At 31.7% G+C, this 14141-nt stretch overlaps 1 protein-coding gene across 3 annotated transcripts in view; it reads right to left on the minus strand.

Annotated features, from left to right (window-relative positions):
- The window catches only part of LOC129954222 (cell adhesion molecule Dscam2), a 108967-nt gene that overhangs the window by 44738 nt on the left and 50088 nt on the right, over nucleotides 1-14141 (minus strand). For all 3 annotated transcript variants that reach the window (XM_056067981.1, XM_056067982.1, XM_056067983.1), the window contains exons 11-17: nucleotides 11067-11167; nucleotides 10448-10652; nucleotides 6375-6506; nucleotides 3329-3478; nucleotides 2495-2640; nucleotides 2298-2433; nucleotides 2101-2220 (exon numbers count right to left, since the gene is read on the minus strand). In XM_056067981.1, the coding sequence (XP_055923956.1) occupies nucleotides 2101-2220; nucleotides 2298-2433; nucleotides 2495-2640; nucleotides 3329-3478; nucleotides 6375-6506; nucleotides 10448-10652; nucleotides 11067-11167 (990 nt within the window). The remainder of the gene's footprint in view (nucleotides 1-2100; nucleotides 2221-2297; nucleotides 2434-2494; nucleotides 2641-3328; nucleotides 3479-6374; nucleotides 6507-10447; nucleotides 10653-11066; nucleotides 11168-14141) is intronic.

The raw sequence follows: 14141 nt of genomic DNA on the forward strand, positions 1-14141 counted from the left end.
ATTTGAAGGCATTGCTTTCTTTGACAAATACTATAGACCGAATTTTTGACCAGTATCAGACCGATGTGTATTATTTTACTTTGTAGTATTTTAAACACAAATCGTCTATTTATAGTTCTATTGGAGACCTTTTGAAAAATTATTTATGTCTTTTCTTTTTTTCTTTTATATAAGATATACGAGTACCTAGTGCCTCAAAAAGAATTTTTCAAAGTGAAAATACTTAAGTACCTTTGATATTTGTAAATCAACAAAACATTTTTTATGTAAGGTAATTAAATGTTTTTGCAAACCTAGGGTGGAATCGGCTAATTTAACAAGTGAAAGGAACCTCACGCAACTGGAGACATCTAGCTAGGTACCGAGCTAGATTTAGAAGTTTGTTGGGTTAGACTCTAGTTCACATAGGACTGAATATTATGGTTAGTAAATAGAACTATTATGCCAGAGGTCTTGGATTGAATCCCTGTCTGTCCAGGAGTACCTAATTCTTGTCATGAGCCGTTCGGATTCGGCTTATAAGGTTCAATAGTAAAATTGTTGTTTGTTTTCTTATTTGATTTTTTTTTTTTGCAAATTACATTTATAATCACTTGCGGAAGAGGGGCAACTCGGACTAGACACGGGCACACAGGTGGCTTCGAATACACAAGAATGCATGACAAAGAGAAAAGCTGGTGCCTGGTAAAGTAAATCACCTGTGATCTCAGTATTTTTTTGTTTTCATTTATTTATTATTTATAAAATAATTTATTTTTTTAATGCTAAATTTAAAAATTAAAATTAATGTCAAATAAATAATTTTTAAAAAACGTAAGTTACAAATTTATTGACATGTTTTGAATGATCTAGTTTAATATCTAGTTCTATGAAAAAAAAAATACAGAGTAGAATAGAAAACATTTAATTACCTAAAAAGTGTAATAAGATACAGATAAAAAAATACGTAAAAAAAACATTTTTTCGAGTCCGTTTTTTTATCAAAAACTGATTACAATATATTTGAAATAAATTTGAATATTTATATAAGTTTGTTTAAATAAGCACCCTGCTAACTCTAATTAGATTTTGTCTATAATGGTATCTAGGTTATGTGTTTCCTTTCATTTGTATATTTCAAAATTTTAAATACAAAACTTTAGGCCACGTATATGCATATTTAGAAAACAGCTCTTGATATTTAATGTACATACCAACATACTCGTATATACCTAATTTTTCTCAATCCTTATTTTTTAAATGTAAAAACAACTTTGCACACAACCAACAACAAAACACAACCTCTCCCCTACCGCCAATTCTATAATTTTAACCAGCATTAAACCCCCTCTTCTTACAAAACCTAGGACTGCATATTATCGAGCCCTTCCCGCTATTTTATCATAAGTGACATTTTCAATAAAAAAGACAACTTAATTATTAAAATTTGCCAGTAACACATACATAGATCCTCAAAGGATATTTTCATGCCTTAACTTAAGCATAATTAATAATTTCCAATACTGACTATGGGTATAAGTTGTTTCAAGGACCAACAGTGATTTGTCGTTTACGATACAATTTATTTTGGCACTTACGATATATTGTCGGGAAGGGCTCGTAATGTTAAAGGGCTCCCATTAATACCAAATTTAAATTGAATAGGCAAGTAGTTTTGGTAATTTTGAATTTTCCCATGAACCAGAATGAAGATTTACCACTGTTTTCTTCATAACTTAACAGTTTTTTAATAGTATTAGAATTGAAATAATTTTTTTAATTGACACTCCAACCTAAAATTCATAAATTATGGCTATTAAATGTTTTAAGCTAATTGAATATTACGTACAAATATTAATTTCATTTATATGTTTTTAAAATAAAAAATGATTAACATTATTAAATGGCCTACCATAGTGCATTGGGGTACACAAATAGGGTGCGTGTACTCTTGTGTTATAAGCATGTAGTTACTAGCTTACGGTTAAGAATGTAAGTTGTTAATTTCACAACTTCGACAATAAATAAACATATGACAGTTTTTCAAAACTATTTAAAATTATGTTATCGCACTCAACCACTAGGTCTACAACACTCTTTTACATAAACTTGCAAACTTACCCTGTCCTTTAAACCATGTTATTACAGGAATTGGATATCCTTCTGCATTACAGTCTATTGATATAGTATTTCCCAACATAATAGCCGTATCCATGGGTTCAAATGACCAACGTGGAGCAACTGATTTTAAGATAAAATAAAAGCGAAAACATCAGGTCCAAAAAACTTCAAAGCTAGATTTTATAATTCAATAGTACCTCTAACTTGCAATTCAGCTGTAAAGTTAACTTTTGCAGCAGCATTACTGGCAAAACAAGAATATTTCCCACTATGCTTTGAGCTGATGTCCTTAAAAACTAATAACGAAAAAAATTCTTCCTTTTTTTCAGTTATCTGAGTAAAAAAGAGGAGTAAGCAAACAAAAACACAAAGCACACAATGTCAATTTACAAACCTGTAAGCTCATTGGTATAGACATATCATCTTTTTTCCAGCTAAAATAGATTGGCATGTCACCTGATGACACAGCACACGTAATTTGGGCTCTTCCACCTTCTTGTAGGTTCTTGGGGAATTTGAACGGCTCAATAACTGGGGGACCTTTTTTTATAGAATAATACCAATTGGGGTTATTTGTATTATACACATACATTTTTTTACAGTGGCGAGAAAAAATGAGGTAATGTAAGTATTGAGAAATCGTGAACAACAAATTAAAAAAATGATATCTTTTCAATGAACAACTGAAAAAAATTCTTTTTATTACGAAAGCTTAGGTATTTGTTGACTTATGAAAAGGATACAAAAATTTGCATCAAGAAATACATCACGAAAATCGCATTAATTGAAATTGCAAGTTTTTTTTATTTTAGCTTAAACCACTTTTTTAGTGGGCCAAACCCTCACTCCGCACTCTCTTTTGCATACTTTTAAGCTAGTTTTTAATATGAGCATGTGAAATATTCACCGACTACTCTTAAATTCGTACCCATAACTCGTTCAAGTTTCCTTGGGGTTTATCGAAAATTACCGGATTCAAATCCGGACTTTGTGTTGGCAGATTTTCAACCTCTCGCTATTTTTCTTAAAGTAAAAAATTGCAATTTTCAGAATCAGCTGTAATTTTTTTTTTTTTTTTCTACAAGACTGTTTTATAACAAAAATACATATTTAATTTTAATTCATTTTTCTCAAACATGTACCATCATTTTTGTTTGCCATTGTTTGTGTTTTGTAATCCTATTCCAATGTCAGAGATTAGATAAATGCAACAATTATTTAAACTTACTATTCACTGTTAGTTGCATATCTCTGCGGGACTCTTCCCCTGTACGACTTCGAACAATACACGTATAAAGCCCGGCATCTCGAGCCGGATCGACTCCTTTTATAACTAAATATCCCCCTTCTTGTATCGAAGTGAGAGCATAATGAGAATCTAAAGAGAAAGGTGTTAAATATAAAAATAGAGACACTTTGACAATTAAGGACTACATTCACATGAGAGCGACCGACAACCAATGAATATTTGTCCATTATGACATTTCTTTCACACGGATTGTTTTTTTTTCGCCTATACAGATGCACACTAAGGAATAGAATAATATTTTTAGGTTAAGACGCGAGAGTTACATATTTCCTTTGTACTTTGTATATTTATTTAAAATTTTCATTACTAAAAAAGGAGAAAATAAAGAAAAAAAATTGTTGGTCGCGAAATGCAATCTGATTGTAACGAACTGTCAAACTCAAGTCGCGTTCCACTTGAAGAATGAGAGTGCAAACTTTTTGTTTTTAAAGTTGTTTTTATTGCGGAGGTACATTCACGAATGAATTTCTAAATTTATATTTTTACTTGCGACATATAGGAACTACATATGGCAAGTTTTGCATTCGTACAAAATTTCGAACTCGAGATTTTAATCAAACATGATATTACGATGGTAGAGAAGTCGAAAAAAGTGGGTCCCGCGATTACGTCCGGTCTGTTTTGTCTGTCTGTCCACGCTCCTACAGCCTATTCTATTGAGTTCAAAAAGCAACGTTTTCAAATTTAAGTTTTGATACAATGCTTCGTTGGAACATTTTGAACTTTTCCATAGCAAATACATTCAATGTAGGTATTTTTTTAGATTTGTATTTTTAATTATAATGTGGGTTGTGGGTAAGTATGTATGTAGAAAAGTAAGTATTAAGGAGGGTAGGTTGGTGTTTATTAAGCAGGATTGTAAGGACTTAAGCCGTTTCGTGATTGGAGTTAAACCATGACCCAAGCTAGAATTACACAATCAACTTAAAGGGTCAACGCGTTGAGCCATGGCACCGTCAACGTTCACAGCCTCAATGCTTAAGACGTTGACCATCACACGATTAGACAAAATAATATTTACATATCTAAGCCAACGTTGTCTTTATTTGTTCATATTAAGGTGTGAAAGAATGTTAAAATTGGTACAATGTAAGCATATAACATAATAATTGTGTAGTTTTTAATTGTACTTCTACAAATGAAGTCATTTTGACGTCAGAGTCAACTCGTTGACGTACAATTCAAAACTTCACAATAATTATGTTATATGCTTGCATTGTACCAATTTTAACATTGGGTGAGCTCAAAAATGCAAATAGTTTCACAAGCCATGCCGAAAAAATTCATGCAATGCATTTATGAACAGAAAAACTAATGCAAGAATGCGGCAGATATACAATATCAAAAACCAGTTCATAAATGTCATCAAAGTAGGCGCATACAAAAAAAGAATGACAACAATAAGTTTTTTCTTTGATTTACGCGGGTTTTTTGTTTTTTAGTGTCTTAAACAAAATTCTTTAGTGTCTTAACAAAATTCTCTCAAAATGTCCAATAAAAATGTTTTATGAGGACTTATTTTTAATTTTTTGAATGGAACAAATTAATTGATTCATGCATATGAAGTAGAAATATTATATTTCAACTTATTAATAACAAATCATTTTATTTTTTGCCAAAAATTTAATTATTTTACCTAATCATCATTTCCTGCAGAGCGGCAAGAGAACCAAAATGACTGCAGGTTTGATCGCATTTCAGCTGTAATGCAGTGTATTTACATTTATGAACGCAAATCTTGCATTACTGCTGCACCTTAATATGAAAAAAATAAAAATAACGTTGGCTTAAATAAATATTATATGGTCTAATCGTGTGATGTTTAACGTCTTAAGCATTGAAGCTGTGAACGTTGACGGTGCCATGACACAGAAAATGTAGATGGTCTTATGACGGCAGGAAGTCAACGCGTTGACCCTTTAAGTTGATTGTTTAATTCTAGCTTGAGTCATGGTTTAATTCCAATCACGAAACGGCTTATGTCCTCACAATCCTGCTTATTACACAACAACTTACCCTCTTTAATACTTACTTTTCTACATATGTACCTACATACCCACTACCCACATTATAATAAAAAATAAAAATTTAAAAAAATACCTGCATCGAATGTATTTGCTATGGAAAAATTTAAAATATGGCAACGAAGCATTGCATTGTATCAAAACTTAAATTTGAAAATGTTGCTTTTTAAAATTTCAGATTTCACAAAAATAGAAAATCCAAAATCAAATGAATACGATTTCCTGCTAATAAATCTAAAACACATACAATTAATTATATTGTATATACATATACATACATAGCTTCTATACATTGATAGGTATGAATAAAAAAATCTCAGGTAACTGATTTTTGTTTACATTTGAGTAATTTATTTTATTTATTTATTTCAATATTATCATACTTACAGACGATCTTAGATTCCACACTTAATTTTCGTACAGGCAGCGCCCCTATGGTCCGCCTTCCGTAACAAAATTTTGTGTTTCGTGATAGTACTATTGTATGGTGACCTTCGTCACCACTATAGTAAATCAATCTTAATCGGTAGTTCAATCAGTTTATGAGCAAATGTAATACGAGTATTAATAAATGTCGAAATTGACAAATAATAAAATACCAAATTGTAAGTAAATTGGTCGATCACAATATTAATAATAAATTTAAAATATATCTGATCGACAAACTTAAATACATAAATTTAGAAATTTATTCGTGAATATACCTCTGCAATAAAAACAACTTAAGTAACAAAACGTTTGGAATCTCATTCTTCAAGTGTGGATTGTATATGGAACGCGAATTGAGTTTAACAGTTCGTTGCAATCAGATTGCATTTCGAGAACAACAATTTTTTTTTCTTTATTTTCTCTTTTTTTGTAATGAAAAAGCTACATTTATTCATTCATTCGTCGGTTGTTGGTTGCTCTAATGGGAATAGTCCTTTATTTTTATGTTTTACTTGACGTCAATTCGTGATGTCCCTTTTCCCATCTTATCTGTTCGATTGGATATCCTGAGAATGGACAGTAAATTGCTATATCATCGTTAGCCACTGCTTTGATTGGTCCTATTGCGCGAACATATGGAGGACCTACAAGTAATTTTAAGTTATAACTTGGGGTATAAACATTCGAAACTTTTTTTTTAAGTATGTACATAAGACCTTAATAATATGGATTACTCAAGTAAGAATATTTGGCATTAAATTTATAATAGAACAATATTATTGACTTAATTGTTGATATTCGTGTCAAATCTCCATAAAAAGCATTGACAATTTTTTAAATGTTATTTTTTTTATTATAATTTTCACACACTAAACCATTTCCGATTTATTTTGGGAAAACGGCAAAATCATATTTGTGAGCCTTTCTAGCTCTTGTCCTACCGTCAATTATATTTTAATACAAGAAAAAGTTCTAAGTTGCATTATAGCAATATTCTCCGCAAAATAAGCAAAAAAATTGTTTCTTTGAAACAGTGCGTGCTTGATAAAAAAACATAGCCGAAAATTCATCGAACAGCTATGTGTATTGGAGAATCTTTTATCCTCAATTTTACATTCCTAGAGGAATCAATTTTAACCCTTTATACTCTATGCTTCTACTGAATAAACACACAAATTGTATAGGGTTTGTTGTCCGTTTTTTTCTTAGCATTTAGCTTCAATGTATCATGATGATGCTTACCATTTGCTTGTCAGAAAGAAAATCAGACAAAATCATTCAAAAACTACCGCTATTATTTTGTCGTTTTATTTAGACGTTCCATATGAAAAAATACATTTATTTTTTCGTCAATTGTTGAGATTGAAAAAAATATCATTTTTATATTTTTGTATTGGTTATTTGTAGTATAGTGGTTACTCCACTATTATTCTTTATTACTTCATAAATACGGTCTGACATGGAATCGTTAAGTGGTCCAGCGAAATTTCAATTCACCCTAATCTAATGACTGCAACAAGGGTTTATCTGTCCTCAAACTGATGGCCAGACTAATACAATTTTCGTACCACATTCCCTATACGGGTTCATTTCGGGTGAGTATAGCGGCCATTGAAGCAATTCAACATTCTGGTCCTGTATCCAACTTTTGACAATCAACGTCGTGTGGATGGGGTCGTTGTCCTCTTGGAAATACCAGTCAATGGGTCCAAAAATGTTAGAAAAATTTGGAAAACATCTTTTCAAAATTCCTTTGTAATTAAGTGCTGTCATTTTTGACGTTTGAAACTGAAGATCAACAGTCCCATACTAGGTAACTGCTATCCATACCATGTTTCAACCGTTTTTAATGATCCACGCTGTTTATTACTCTGCGGACTGTTGAAACACTTGCACCAGTCGTTTCTTTAATTTTTGCAGCAAAATTGGAAGCAAGCTGTTGTTGCCATTTTTTTACCTTCTTTCATGTTTTTCCGTACGAACATTTTTTTTCTGAGACAAGAATAGGCAACCTTAAAACTCCGATCAATTTTGGAGCTACTGCACGCCCGGCCAGTCCTTGTTCTTTTAAAACATCAATTTTAGCTCATTCAACACTATACAAAGCTTTTGATATACCCTTTGTACTTTAATTTAGTATGCCAATCACCTCAAAACTCTCATACACAATGGAGATAATAACCTTGAATGAACGTGTGTCTATTTAGTTGACGCAAAAAAGAACTGCATTTTTCCAAATGAAACGCTTTGCAAGATAGCAAGGCAAAATAGAGTTACTTTTTGAATTATTCTACTATATTATATTTGTTTTCTCAACATCACAGGAAAACGATAAGCTTCATCAATGATACAATAAAGCTCAATGTAAGGAAACGATTTTGTATTCGATAAGAAAACCGAAATTTGTATTGTTAGTTTTAATATATGTACTATTCTAGAGTGACAATTTTGTCAAGTTATGTTATTGTCAAACTTTGACTTCAAAAAGAGGCTTTCAATATTTTGCCAAATACATACAATTCGAAAATTTAATGAAACGACGGGTGAAGTTGACTTTTAGCGTCAGCAGAATAAGTCAGAAACTTTTTGCTGTTCAATCTAGTGGTAACAAAGGAAGCCATCTTGGCCTTTTCTATTTACCCTGTCTATTAATGGCATAACTTTTCATTTTTGATGATGATATGAATTTTGTTTAAAATAATAAAGTCTACTCATGATTGTATTCTTGAACACAATAGTTTTACATTTAGGTATTCTAGAAAAAAAAGCCAGTAAGTGTATTTGATTATTGTATTTTGCACCATAAATTCTGTCACGTCTTCACTTTTAAGGTTTTAGATGTACATGTGTGTTCCAACTTCGAGAAAGTAAATGCTACGCTCTATTTTTTTTCTATGCAACTATGTCAAAGGAATTTAATGATTTCTATGTTATTCATTCTTTGAACAAAATTCGTCCTGAACTTCGATAGAACTGCCTATTGAAAGAATAAAGCTCTTAATGGCATGACCATACCAATCAACCTTAACTTCTTATTTTTTGACTCAAATCTTAATAAAATCGGATAAAAATCATTGCTTACAATCAGTGTTCAACTATTGTAAATGTCTTTTTATGTAAGATAAAAGAAGAAGTTTTTTTTACTGTTTTCTTGTTGTTAGTTAGACTCAATTTAGGCTGAAGTCTATTATTGCTTGCCATACAAATAATTGATTTGTTTGGATTTACAGATTATTTACTGATTTCTTTTGTTGCTGATCATAATGTTTTTGTGGAGTACTGATAAATAAAATTAACGGAAACGTGCCGTCTTGCCCTAGTTGATAATTCTAAGAACTTGCATTCTGATTAAATCGTAATCCGATGTTGATATCTATTCTGGTTTTGTATTCGCATGCAATAGAACAAGTATAAGTAAGGAGAGTAATCTTGTGATGGTGCATTACAGCTTTACATCCACTTACTTGTCTCTAGGATTACTTTGAATTACTTATTTTTTGTATTGTTTTATTAAATTGTGCCTTTTTGTATCACGGTCTTCGGAGTTCAAAAATAATGTTTAAATGAATTAGTGAAAAGAAATTATATTAGAAGATTCGACATGTTTTACGTTGTTGATGTGATGTGGATCATTGTGATAATAAAACGGAAGCTAAAATCAGTCTTCCACGAATTTATCAGAAATTCGTGACAGTGTTCAAAAAGTATGAAAATGAGAAAAAGTTGTTTGCAACAATAGTTTAAAAGTAGATTTACATGTAACTGCATCTTCATATTGCAAAAAATAAGATATTAGTTAGATTTTTAGGTCAAAACCCGAAAGTGAGAGAGAACCAACCAGTGGTTATTCTTTTTATTTCCTATAAAATATTAAAACTTTTTGATAGTAGCCTTCACGAATGTGAGAAAGCTGAAGCGTGTTTGTGATTCAGCCATGATGGGGTGTACGAACGAATATTAAGAGAAAATACTGACAGTGGTTAAATTATAAATTTAAGGGGCTTGAGTAAGTAAAAAAAGCAATTCTGTTTTTCACTGTTCATATCTTGTGAGATACAAAAAGTAAGAAACTGCTTGATCGATGATGACTTACTTAAATAAGCTTTAAAAAAACATTATTAAAAAACTAAAATCTAAGTATTTCAAAATCAGTAGACCAGTGAAAAATGATGGAGCTTATTTTTCAAAGCTTAGAAAAATATCTTTTATATTAGATACAAAATTTACAGTTATTTCGGCCGAAAAGAGAAATGTTGTTTTCACGACCACTAACTTTAAGTTCAGATATGTTAGATTTCCTATAAAAGATTGTTTTGCTACTTGTTTTATAAGCAAAACGGCGATTTTCATTTGTCAGTGAATACACTTCGCCAACAATGAGCAATTTACTTCGGGGTTAAGCTAGAAAATACCATGTTCTGCTCGCAAGGTCAGTTCCTGCTCTGGGACGATTAGACTTGACTATAAACCTTTGTGGAGGGTTTTTTTTAGCATATGAATATATTAAGCAGTTTTGCACATACATATATTATTTTTTTTTTAAATGGGAACAGTAAGTGGAAATAAATGTTTGCGCTCTACGTACCAAAAACGTTCAATCTTGCTGCATGTGTTACGCTGCCCATCGTGTTTGAGGCCATACACTTGTAAAGCCCTCCATCATCAGGTCGAACATGAGAAATATTTAAATGACTTACGACATCTCCAGACATGTCCACATATTGACCAATGGCAACTCTGAGCTGAAGTGATACATCCATAAGCGGCTGAGAGTCAAGGAACCATGAAAACTATTTAAAAAAAATAAGTATAAAAGTTTTGTATAAATATATAAATATTTATTTGCTAAATTACAAGTATTGGACTACATAAACTTTAAAATGGTGTTTGCAGGCACATATGTATGTAAATTTGGGCCCTGATACCATTACACAACTTCACCACAGACCTTCCATTTGACATTCAAGGATGTTTTAAAATAGATTTGCGTGCAACAAATCTATTTGTGGAGAGGAAAGATCTCCCATAAGAACTGTAGTGAACGTATTTAGTACAAAGTGCAGTATGTATTATATTATCAAAGATAATACTGTTTCAGTACTGTCTGATTTTCATTTCATCGTTTGATGAGTTTAATTAATTTTGGTAACGGCAGTTTGGGAACATTTATATAATAGAGTTAATAATCAAATAAAATAACATACCTGAGGTGGTGGAGATCCGCTAGCTGAACATTTAAGTGAAATTAATGGTCCAGGGCGTACATTTTGCTCAATAAATCTATAAATCATTTCTGGAACCGTATCTATAAAATAATAAATGTTTGCGGATTAAATATAGTCTAGGACAGATAAATTAAAATTGAAATAATTAATTCAATAAATTTTATGATTGGAATCAAAGAAATTAAACCATCCTTAATAAGTTATAGCTATTTGTACGCAAAAATAAGTTTTTTTCAAGAACAAAAGGTAAAATATTATTGAAAGAACCGATTAAACAATTTTATCTCTATGAAATTTGGAGCAGATGCATCATTTGGCATAAGCAAGAAGTTGTAAAAACTTCACCTCATTTTCACCTTAGGAAATTTAATACCTGTGTTGGTTGTTTTGCAAAATACATGGTTTCCGTTAACTTTGGAAATATTTGGCAGACGCGACGAAAAAGAAAGTGGAAAAGAACGACCGAAGAGAAGCCTTTGTTGCGGTAAAATTTATAGTAACATACCCAAACACTCTTTTAAAGGCTTTTTAATTTTATTTCAAACCACGAAGAATGAAAATCTGTGAAACAAAAAACAATAACCGTAATTTTGCTTCCAACTATCCTTACAAAGCACTATACAAACATTATTGACACGTCTAGAAAATGTGTTCCGGCGATTCACAGACGCAATCGCCCTCGAGATTATAATATTGTGGACGTTAATCAAAAATATCAATTAGTTGATCTAGGATATTGCATGTTATCTCACAAGTAGCATAAAGGCTTCTGAAATGTTACTTTCATTCTTCCTCTTGAGTACAGAAAAAGTGAAATGTCGACTTTCCGATAGAAGAAAATCAGAAGAAGAGTTGTTTCTTACATAGGTTTTTTGGGATTTTCTTTTTTGAAATTCGAAAAAAACACTATCTAAATTCATAAAGTACCTTTACTTCAATAAAATTCGTGATGAGTTTCCAAATCCATATTTGCTTTCTTCAATATTCGTTTTATATAAGTGTAGTATTTCATCAAATTTAAGAAAAATCTTTACAAGTTGTTAGATTTCACCAGTCTTGCAAAAATCTGAAAGAAACGCTGAACCATTTGATCTTAAACGGTTGTCAACAGAAAAAGGCAAAAACGGTTTAAAGTGTTTTTCTTTTTACAAATCCGTTTTCTAAACAGTTCTATCATGTTATATTCTAAAATACACTATAAAAATAATTTTGAAAACGAACATTTTAAAATATTGTAATGACCTTTCGTGTAACAGCGCAATCTAAAAGAAGCTACCTTTGACGAGTGAGAAAGTGGAAATGGTGGGGGCTGCTTCCCAGCAAAGTGTGCAAGATGAATATTAGCATTCACCTTAACCACGACCTAGAAAACAGAGTGTTAAGGCCATCTGTGAGCCAGGCACAACTGTAGCTCTGTCTGCAGTTTTGCCTCGCTCTACGAACATACCCCTTCTTTTCATAATACTAAACGAACTTAACGAAACTATATAATTGTCCGGCTTCTTAATTTTTGCCATGCTAAGCTTCGCTCTCTTCCAATTCTGCCCGTCATCCGTGCCACATTGTGAAGCAAAAAGGTTAAAAGTATTGTACTTAAATTATAAAACTTTTTGTATATATGTATATCTAAAACTTAATCTAAAAACACTAAAAATAAAATATAAAATTTAAAACTAAATAAATTTGTGGTATTATGTCGATCGTATAAACATTTGGTCCATACGAGACGGATTCTATACCACCAGTCATACTGAAATCGATCGCCAATTCGCAAATCCATCTACGTGAGGTTAATATAGCGTGAGCCTGATAATCCTAGTGGACAACACATATTTGTGCAACGTGAGGCTAATAACCTTCGTGGCTACACCACCATCTCTTTGGAGCAACATAAATTGCATTGAAGTCACGTCTGCGTCGTCATCGGTCACACGAGCCTCGTACTTAACCTAAATTACATTGTACTAAGTTACATACATTGTATTCACGAGCGCCTGCGTCGTCATCGGTCACATCAGAACATCAGTGACAGCGACAACTTCGTCGTACCACCACTTACGCCATTCGTGGAAGCATCAACCAGGTCATTGGTTATATTTTACCAATCAATCGTACCGTAAGCCACGTGCCACCATCCGTTCCATTATCTATCACGCCGCTATCCACATCATTGTCATACCATCACCAATAGCACCATAAGTCAAGTGCATCATCAGTCACGTTTTCTCTGACATCAGCAGCATTAAAGCAAAAAAAAAAAAAAAAACAAAAAAAACAAAAAGCTCGATACTAGCCACTTCATCTTCATTCCATCGGCCCTATCACCAAACTTGCCGTTAATCAATATCAAAAATCATCATCACAAACATTCAACAGTACAGTGTATCATCATCATCATCAGCCAAACCAGACCGAAGATCATCAGCAGCAGCCGTATAGTATTAGAGTCAGGTAATCATAAATCCAGTGCATACCTTCTTATAGATTATATTATTTTTATAATATATTTTGTATATCATAAATAATATATTTTGTGTTCTTAATATTTTCTTTTGATTAAGAAATTATATAAGCGATCATATATTTTGTTTCTTGATAAATTCTTCAATTGAGAATATATCCAAGTGATAATATAATCAACCGTATTAAACATTAAGACGTACATCGTCGTTGAATAATTACTCAAGTGGTATTTTTTATTATAATTTTTTTTTCTATTCAGACTTATTGCTCTTGCCATTTCCCTCTGTCCCCCGGGTGTATAATTTTTGTGCACTTGTTATCTAAGTCGAAGTACCAAACATAAACGACTGTACTTTTGTGTGTTTGATTAGCAAGAGAAGAGGCGCCAGTTTTTAAGTTCCATAAGTGACATTTCAAATATTCTTCTTACTTTTTTCCGTTCGTGAACCTTGATTTACTTGCATAATTATTTTGCGTTATAATCTGTTTCATTTTCTTACGTTTTTTGTAAGGTATTCGAACAAAAACATATTGCCGTTTGAGCTTTGTGTACAACGAAAATATTTCCTTTAATTTTTGTCTTAAATTTTC

Source organism: Eupeodes corollae, chromosome 1 (genome assembly GCF_945859685.1).
Source record: "Eupeodes corollae chromosome 1, idEupCoro1.1, whole genome shotgun sequence".
NCBI lineage: Eukaryota > Metazoa > Arthropoda > Insecta > Diptera > Syrphidae > Eupeodes > Eupeodes corollae.